General features: G+C 37.4%; 5 protein-coding genes across 5 annotated transcripts; all 5 read right to left on the reverse strand.

Annotated features, from left to right (window-relative positions):
- Positions 1-1,008: 1,008 nt before the first annotated feature.
- On the reverse strand, positions 1,009-2,928 carry TM35_000063200 (uncharacterized protein; the record flags this gene model as incomplete). The annotated part of the gene is made up of 1 exon (XM_029023357.1): positions 1,009-2,928. The coding sequence occupies one exon, from the start codon at positions 2,926-2,928 to the stop codon at positions 1,009-1,011; it is 1,920 nt and encodes a 639-aa protein (XP_028885381.1).
- Positions 2,929-3,431: 503 nt separating this feature from the next.
- Positions 3,432-4,616, reverse strand: TM35_000063210 (translation initiation factor 2 subunit; the record flags this gene model as incomplete). Its single annotated transcript, XM_029023358.1, has 1 exon — positions 3,432-4,616. One exon carries the CDS (start codon positions 4,614-4,616, stop codon positions 3,432-3,434), a length of 1,185 nt encoding a protein of 394 aa, XP_028885382.1.
- Positions 4,617-4,923: 307 nt separating this feature from the next.
- On the reverse strand, positions 4,924-5,433 carry TM35_000063220 (putative transmembrane protein; the record flags this gene model as incomplete). Its single annotated transcript, XM_029023359.1, has 1 exon — positions 4,924-5,433. The coding sequence occupies one exon, from the start codon at positions 5,431-5,433 to the stop codon at positions 4,924-4,926; it is 510 nt and encodes a 169-aa protein (XP_028885383.1).
- Positions 5,434-6,032: 599 nt separating this feature from the next.
- TM35_000063230 (uncharacterized protein) lies at positions 6,033-6,863 on the reverse strand (the record flags this gene model as incomplete). Its single annotated transcript, XM_029023360.1, has 1 exon — positions 6,033-6,863. The coding sequence occupies one exon, from the start codon at positions 6,861-6,863 to the stop codon at positions 6,033-6,035; it is 831 nt and encodes a 276-aa protein (XP_028885384.1).
- A 798-nt stretch (positions 6,864-7,661) lies between these two features.
- Positions 7,662-9,698, reverse strand: TM35_000063240 (alkylated DNA repair protein alkB like protein 6; the record flags this gene model as incomplete). The annotated part of the gene is made up of 1 exon (XM_029023361.1): positions 7,662-9,698. The coding sequence occupies one exon, from the start codon at positions 9,696-9,698 to the stop codon at positions 7,662-7,664; it is 2,037 nt and encodes a 678-aa protein (XP_028885385.1).
- Between the last annotated feature and the right edge of the window lie 52 nt (positions 9,699-9,750).

Below are 9,750 nucleotides of genomic sequence, written 5' to 3' on the forward strand. Positions count from 1 at the left end.
AATAATAATAATAATAATAATAATAATAATAATAATAATAATAATAATAATATATATTTATCTATTTACCGTATATGTGGTGATGGTAAAGTAGTAGTAGTAGTAGTAGTAGTAGTAGTAGTGGTGAGGAAGGTTTTTTTTTTTTCTTTTATATATACCCCCTTTGTTGGTTTTTATTTTGCTGTTGTTGTATATTGGTTTCTTTTTTTTTCTCTTTCACCTCTTGAGTACTTGTGTGTATATGTGTGTGTTGTCAGCTCCTTTCCGTTAAAGCTCACACGCCTTTTGCTTTTTGTTTGTTTTTTCTTTTTTTTTTATTGTTATTATTATTATTATTATTATTATTATTATTAAGGTGTGGTATTAATAAGAGAATCGCAAACAACACAAAAAGAGAGAGAAATAAAGAGAGAAAGAAATAAAGATAAATTGTTAAAGAGAGAGAAATAAAAGATAAAGAGTACAAGTACAAACAATGTGAAAGATACCCCTTTATTACATCAGCAGAATCAATTATAAGGAAGGACATATAAGCAAGAAAGAGTGAAAGAGAGAGAGAAAACTAAACAAAAAGAAAGAAAGAGTCTAATTTTTAAAAAAGATACGTAAAAATACCCATACATACACCCCCCATAAAGCGAGTGAATGTCTGTGTATGTGAGTGTGCATGTGTGTTTGTGTACATGCATAGTTAAAAGAAAAAAAAAAAAAACGACGTTCTTCTTCATCTTGTTATTATTATTAATATTATTATTTTTGTAAGTTTCTATTTCTACAGAAAACGCAAAATAATAAAAAAAATCATATAAATAGTAGCAATAATGCCATACCAGCAACAGAAGGATTAAATCCCTTCACTACCTTACTTCCCTCTCTCTCTCTCTTTTATTATTTTTTTCCTTCAGAAAACAAGAGCAACGAGCAAATATAAATACACATATAGATCCATATATATATATATATATATAAATGGGAGATTATATAAAAGAGCACTAATTTCTTTTCTCCTCACTTTTGTACTTCTAATTCCTTCTCATAGCGATCAAGCCATTGTTGTAAATCCATCCACGTGGGTGCCCCTCCACTGTTATTAGCAGTTGGTCGTATCATCAACTTTCCCTGTATAATACGTGCATATAAAAGTCGCTTATGCCCTAATGCACGATGATAAACTACATACTCACCTGCCGTAGAGGAAAGACGACGAAAACGAATTTGTGAAAGAGGATGTTGAGTAAAATGGGCATTTACTACAATACTTAAAACTGTATCAATTTCATCCCATCGGCGTGGTCTATACTTTGGAGGTGCTTGTGTAGTTTGTGTAGTTGAAATGTTTACATTACCTGAACGTGCACGGGGTGATAACTGTGATGATGTTGGTCGTTGTAAAGACTTGGGTGGAGTAGTTGGAAGTTTCTCTAAATCTTCTCCAATAGCCCCACCACGTAAATAAAAAATTCGTCCAGTCTTTTTATCCTTTAATTCTTCCTTTTCCTTTTTATCTATTTGTATATCAACAGGAGAAGTATCATCTGATCCTTTCGCTGGTGTATTGGTTGTTTCCGTCATGGTCATTCCAGTTTCTTTTTCATTTTCATCCCTTCCTCCTTCTGTTGCCAAATCATCCGGCTCTTTAATAGATGTTAACGGTTCTACAGGGTTTACATTAGAAATGGGATTGATAATGTGATCTACTTCTATATTTTCATTCTTTTCTCCCTTTTCTTTTTCTTTTATCGGTGTAGGAGATTCTGTTATCTGCACATCTTCATTCACAACAGGTATTATAGAAGGCTGTGGTTCTTTTTCTTTTTCTACACATTCTTCTTCTTCTTCTTCCAATACATCTGAAGCCGATTCCGAGGCTTCTGCTGCTAATATCACTTCATCAATTTGTTGCTGCGTTACATTCTTCATCTTGGCATCAATTTCTTGTTCATACATAATCATTGCAGGTGCCAATTTGGTACTTCCACGTGTATATGCAATACGGGCAATAGAGAGTAAACAAGTCACTACAGCCCGATCATTCTTTCCATCACAGAGATCAGAATCTGTAAAGAGTTGAGCTTCCACTAAATCATAAGTTTTTCTCGCTTCTTTTAAAAAGGAAATAACATTATCACGGGCAAAGAAACCAATACTTCTCTTTGGAATCTTTAATTCATTATCCGGCACAGGTGGATCACGAAGTTTTTGCAATAACACTAAAAGTACTACACCACTACGAAGTGAATCCACAAAGTTTTCACTCTTTAATACATCAGCGTTAAATACATCTCCCACCACTTGAGCGACCCAATCACGACACTCTGCTGTCATAATTTCATCCATCACCGCACGTGTTGGACCGGCGTTGAGTTGTTTGACTCTTCCACCACTATTATCATCACCATTATCAATAATAGCAGTTGTTGTTGTTGTTGTTATTGTTGTTGTCTTGGAAGGGATCGCAGCAGTAGTAGAAGGAGCATCTTGAGAAGAAGATACAGTTACTTTTTTCAACGGCATACTCTGCTGTATAGATGTTGTTGCTGTTGTATTAGTTGTTGATAATAATGTGGAGGATAAGGATAAAGGCAATAGAGATGTGTTTGACTTTACACCCAAACGACGACGGAGGGCCCGCAGCGCATCACACTCCGCCAATTGACTCATCTCGCTGTGTCGAAGAACACTCTCGACATCCTCATCAGTGGCTGTTGGCACCGCATCTCGTAAACGTTGAGCAGCCGCCAGACGATCTGGTAATTGAGTCACGTGATGTAATTTGTACAGATCCTCAAAGAGTTGCTGTGGAGTTATATTACGATCTATACAAGTCTCTACCGTGTGATCTACACTGTTTACTTTGGCAAAGTCGTAAATGCGGTAAAACTCGCGAAGATCATTCTTATCCGATTCTGTAAAGGACACCGTGGACATGTGAGTTATACCCACCTATGTATATATATATAAAGAGAGAGATAGTGATATAGATAGATGGATAGAGACGATGAGACGTCTTGTTCTTTTCTTTATATTTCGAATTCTTCTTTTTCTTTTTTTTTATATATTTGTTTTTCTTTTTGTGTGTGTTGGACAGGCTGGGCACAAATGGTTTCAGTGCGTTTGCCCTTTAAATTTATAATATAAAACAACACAACAGGAGTCGTGAGAGTGTATGTGTATGTGTGTAGAAGAAGAGAAAACAAAAAAAAAAAAAAAGAGACAAAATAGAAAAGGAGAATATACAAAACCACAGTAAGCATTCATCCATCAATTCAATAATAACAGCATTATTATTTATTTATATATTTATGTATAATTGTATTCACTAGCAGAGTTGTAATTTTTTTCTTCAATAAAAAAAGTTTCAAGTCTCTCTTTATCATTACCTCTCTTATATTCACTCCCTCCCTCTCTCTCTCTCCCGCACCTCTTTACACTCACGCCTTCTCACCACTACACATACGAGCAATATCAAAGTATGGTGCTGTCTTTGCTGGTACAAACACACCGTGTTCCGTTATTATTCCCCCAGTGATGAGATCTGCTGGTGTGATATCAAACACGGGATTCCACACACGCAGCAATGGTCCTTCTGCCACTACACGTTGTTGTGTTATCACATTATGTGTAATCTCACGGGTTTCACGTTCCTCAATGTGAACATCACCTCCCTTCGCCGTGTGTGGATCGAGTGTTGTGGTTGGGGCAGCCACAAAGAAAGGTACATGATGATGAGCCGCTGCAACGGCGAGATTATAAGTTCCAATCTTATTTGCCGTATCGCCATTTTGACAAATACGATCAGCCCCAACAATCACCGCATCTACAGCTCCACTACGCATTAAAGCAGAGGCGGCACTATCACAGAGAAGTGTACATGGGATTTGCTCTTGTACACATTCATATACAGTGAGACGAGCCCCTTGATTCCATGGTCGTGTTTCACATGCATATAATTGTTGTAATTGTCCATTATAAAAGAGTTGACGAACAACGCCAAGTGCGGTACCATAGCGTGAAGTAGCGAGAGCTCCAGTATTACAAATAGTTAATATACTCACTTTTGTTTTTTTTGTGAGTTCCATAATGTGAGCCGCCCCATGCCGCATAATACCCTCATTATAGGCAATATCCTCTGCGAAGATTTTCTCTGCGAGTTGTACACATGCCTCCACCATAGCAGATGGTGTGGAGGCATTTACATTGTTAATATCATGTTTAAATTGGGTGAGGGTTTTGGATAAATTGACTGCGGTTGGACGGGCAGTCATTACGATATCGCAACTCTCCAAGAAGAAACGTTTAGCATCTTCCACAGATTTCCAGAGATTATTATTATTATTATTATTATTATTATTATTATTATTATTATTATTATTATTTTTGTCTTCTTCTTGTGCTTTCTGTTCCCTTTCTGCAGCTACGGCAATAGCGAGGGCGGCACTAACGGCAATAGCGGGAGCCCCACGCACACGCATTTCTTTAATAGCTGTACAGATATCATCAATTGTGCAGATCTCATCAAAGACGGTTTCATATGGAAGTTTTCGCTGGTCTAATAGACGCAGGGATCCTCTGGTGTATTTAATAGACTCTAACGTCTCGTTGTGTGGACGACTCATGATGTTTGAAGTCTTTCTCTCTCTCTCTCTCTCTCCTGTTTGGTGTAGTTCTTTATTTATTTATTTATTTATTTATTCTTCCTAATCAAGAAAGAAAGAAAGAAATAATAATAATACTTATTATAATTACAATAAGGAAAATAAAACAGAGCCACGAGAAACCAAGACAAAAAATCATACAGAGGATTATATATATAATGAAAAACAAACGAATAAAGCACACATGTACGAAAACAAACAAATAAACAAAAACAAAAATAACAACAAAAGAAAACAACAACAGCACACAACATTCATACACTTTTTCTTAAGAAAGCCCCACAAATCGCAGGATGGCCGTACGTGCAAAGGGAATATAACTGAGACAATACCACACCATTGCTAAATATTGCACAATTACAGTAATAATGGTTAACCATGGGTTATGTAAAGCAAGAGCCACCACAAATGTTAACACCATTGCTGAGAGATACACAATAGTAGCAATCAAACGAGTAGAATCAAACATACGTTTTAATTGTGTCATGGGTCCACAAAGGAATAATGTACTTCCAATAGAAGTAATATTCGCCAAAGTGTTAATAACAGCAAATGTATTGAAATCAAGAGAAAAGATGGCGACCCATGCAAAGATAGAGAAGAGGAATCCAAGGGCAAAACAAACACAAAATCCAATAAGACGCTGTTCAAAGGTAAGAGATGGGCATATATTATCTTCTTCCTCTTGTTGCTGCGGAGTAAGACCACCTTCTCCAGAAATAAGTGATATACCACGAGCAGCTTCAAATAAGGAATCCGTTTTGATACCTGTAGACATCTCTATCAGCAGTATTATGTAATGATAATAATTAAAAATGTTGTTAGGATTGTTATTAATGTTTTGTTTTTGTTTTTTGTTTCCCTTTTTCCTTTTCCTTTTGGTGTTGTTATTGTTTTGTTATTTAGTTCTAATTTCTCTTTTCTCTATCTTTAGGGATTTACTACTCGTTTAGGAGAAGTATCGATAATTCTCTGTCTGATAAATGGCACAGGAGAAGGAAAACAAAAAAAAAAAAAACCACAAATGAAAGAAAGAAAGAAAGAAAGAAGAAAAAAAAAACATCAATATATTTATATAAACAATTAAAAAAAAATAGACACGAAAGAAAAAAGAAAAAGAAACATGAATCTTATTTTGCTTTTTTTTTGTATTCATTTAATTACCGCATTTGCATTAATAATAATATAATAATAACACAACACACTCTTGTGAGACTCTTTCAATGTAAAGTGTATTTCCCACCAATACCTCAACACCACCAAACACCAATCTTCCTCCTCCTCCTCTTCTTCTTATAATAATTATCCATATTATTTCAACTGTAATTTGCATTTCACATGCACACTCTCTGGTCTTCTCTGCTCATCGCTACTACTTTACCGCTGCCCTTCTTCTTCTTCTTTTCCTTCTTCTCGTTGTGGTATCGTTAACAACATATTTCGCGATACTTCCATAATATGTTTAAACCGATCTGGACCTAGTAGAATTCCACCAAACCAACGTGTCACTACAATAACATATCCATTCACTTTCATTTGCTCCAATAGAAAGAGTATTCTTCCCGCCGCTCCTGTTTCTCCATCATCATCGCAGTCCTGATGAACCACACCCGCACTATCTATATAGCGATAAGCGTAAATGGTGGGATGTGCCGCCTCTGCAATACTCTTCTGTTGACGAAGATGCATGACGACATCACGTACATCCTCTTCACACCGCACACGTGCCATGTGCGCCACAAACTTTGATTTGCGATCATTGATGGGCGTTCCTGCCCATACTTCCACCGCTGTTGCCTCTCGCTCCGCGTGTTCCTGCAGTAATTGTTCCTCCTCCGCCTCTCGCATGGCTGCGGCATTCGCCATGGCGGAGTTGTGCGTTTCCTCCACCTCCCCAGCAATGCGCTGGGCCACTGTGAGGATCTGCAAGAGCATTGGGGCCCCGAGTGGGATGGTCTCCCGCACCTCTCGTGTGAGTTGGGCGGCGAAGGCACTCACCAGCGGGGCGTTTGGCCCCTCCGCCGTGAAGAGATGCGGGCGGGAGGAGTGTGGATAGCCGCGCGGGGGAATAGTGATATGGAGAATAAAGCGGAAGGGGAGGGAGGCGATGAGTGTGGTGGGGTCTGTTGGGTGCCGCTGGACTTCATCTGGGCAAATGGCGAGGAGCATTTCAATCTCCTCAGCGATTTCTTCTTCCGCCTCCTGCATTGGATCAGAAGAACAACAAGCAGAAGAATAGAAACAAGAACCACAACCACACACACAGAGAGAGAGAGAGAGACTTACCCCCACCACAGTCTTTCTGTCTCACACTCACACTCACTATATATATATATATATATATATATATATATATATATATTTGGGAGATGGATGGTAAATAAGGGATCAAGACATATAAAAAAAGAAACAACAAAAAAAAGAGAAGGAAACAAAATGTAAATCATTACCCAGTGAAGACCGTACAAGGGACATTATTTTTTTGGGCATCATAAATAAATTAAATAAATAAATCTGATGGACATATTTATATATTGTACCAAATTAATCTTACCCTTTTATTAGTTACCTTTTGAATATCAATAAGATAGAAAAAGCTGAAACTGGCATATTGTTTCTTTTTTTTTTTTAATTCTTATTTTCTCCCAAATTTCTTTGTGTATGTGCACTAGTCATGATGTCACCCCTCTCCTTTTTTCTTTATTATTATTATTATTATTGTTTTGTGACTTGAATTCAGCAAAATCAAAATAACAAAAAAGAAAAAAGAACAATAAAGAGGATATCCTTTATACACACAGGAGAATTTCTCTCTCTCTCTCTCTCTCTTTCTCTCTTAGGGAGTTATTGTTGTTATTATTATTTTTTTTTTCTCTTTGTAATACATAATGTATTTTCGATTTTTCATTCTTTGATTTATTTTAGGGAAATCTACCATTTATCCCCCAATTGTGTTTGTGTGTTTTTCTTTTCTTCTTAGAGTTCCTTCCCCACTCTCCCACTCTTTTACTTTGAGGATGAAGAAGACTCCTTTCCCTTTCCATTGTTTCTCTCTTGTATCATATCATCCAGTTTACTGTCTATATCCAAGACTGTAGAAGAGAGATGACTGAGTACAGTTGAAACTTCTTTTCGAAACGTTACATCTCCTGCCATAAACTGACGTAATTCATTCACTTGTTGGGCCAATGAATTTTGTTGGGTAAGTAACTCATTTATTTTCTTTTCCAGTTGAATCAATCCCCCATTCATAGCTGTATTACTCATCGTCATTACGGGTTCTGCTTTCTTTGTTTCTTCTACAGTAGAAGAAGAAGAAGAAGATTTCAATGATGATGGAGTCGTCTTCATCATTACTGGTGGTGGTGTGATGAGTGGTTCTGGTTCTGGTAAATGATTATAAACATACCATGCACGTTTCATACAATATTCCGCCCGTGAGGGTTGATGATTACAACGTGGAAGTAGATTTCGTGTTGTAATACTCACACGATATCCTTTTTTCACTTCTGTGATATTCTTATCTTGTAAAAGATGTCTATTCACAACTGTACCCGCAACTTCTGGTGCAAGGGAGTCTACCGCTCGATCTGAGGTACCATGTGGATAGTAATAATACGCATCTCCGCGAAATAGTAAAAGTGAACGAGGCTCCATCACTACACATTGAATTGGACGCTCTGCCGGGATATCACCATCAAAGCGAAAGGTATCATTATAATGTTCCATTGGTTGTGCATGGGGTTCACGACGGGGATAGAAGAACATTACACACGGAGAATTAAGAGAAAGAACAGAAACCAATGGGAAATAAATAGGACCATCACAGTGAGGGGCAATACCTTCACCAACTTGATATTCATGTATACGAACACTATTAGGGAATGAACTAGGTGTATAAATACCATCATGTAATAACATATCGGTATATCGTTCCACCCATGGAGGCATATTTCTATCCGAAACGAAACTTTTATTACATTCTTCACACATACTACATCCCCATTCTTGTGCTGTACGTTTTGTTAATTGACTCTTGAGTTCTTTTGGTGTATTTTGTACAAACTCTAACATTTGTTTTTCTTCTTCTTCTGAAATGTAGTTTGGAATGTAATGTACATCCGATACATCCCCAACCCGATATTGATCCAATGACATATGAAGTGGTAATGGCTTGTTTAGATTGATATTGATGTTACCAAACGTATTATTATTATTATTATTATTATTATTCTTATTATTGTCATTGTTCTTGTGAATGGTCTCCTGCAACGCCTGTGAGCGTTTAACATGGGATGTTAGTTTCAACTCCTTTGGAAATACCTGTTGGAATACTTGTAATAACTCCCCATTGGGTTCCCACGGTTTGGCACTCATCGTAGGATCCCATGGTGAGAGTTTTGCCGCATTAAACTTTCCACTTTCACTATCATCTTTTCCCCGCCAAGTGCCTACAAGAGAAAATGTGGAATATTCATTTGATGTGGATCGCACACGATTTACTACTCCCGTCACTTCCATCTTCACAGGGGCATACGGTGGCATAGATGAAGTTACAGGATATGTATAAGATTCCAATTGTAATGTAAAGATTACTCCAGCCAAAGAAGAAGTCTTATTATTATTATTATTATTATTATTATTATTTTCTTCATTTAGAATGTGTATACGACCCACACCAAATCCTAAACCATTCGCAGGACGGAAATAAACCATACGATCGTGATCTATAAAAAGTTCACCTTGTAAGGCCTCTGTGAGAACAAGCCAAGGTCCATACAAATCCCGCACAAAATCCACACTTGTCACTGGAGTGGTAATGAGATCATTCACAAGATCAGACTCCGCCGTGGATTCCATTTCATTTGCGTGATCAATGGAGAAATTGGGTGTGGAGAGTTGAAAACCAGAGGCCTTCATTGTTTCCCCAACGGTACTCTTCACACCGCTGCTCTGATGTCGAATAGCAGAGATGGTAGAAACACCTAATAAGGCCCGATAGCGGGATATAAGAGACCGTGGAAGTAAAGGACAACGGCGCATATATTTCCTTTTTCTGTGTGTGTGTGTGTGAGTTTTTTTTTTTTTTTTGTTT

This window comes from Trypanosoma theileri, assembly GCF_002087225.1.
Source record: "Trypanosoma theileri isolate Edinburgh chromosome Unknown TM35_Tth_6_V1, whole genome shotgun sequence".
Classification (NCBI taxonomy): Eukaryota; Euglenozoa; class Kinetoplastea; order Trypanosomatida; family Trypanosomatidae; genus Trypanosoma; species Trypanosoma theileri.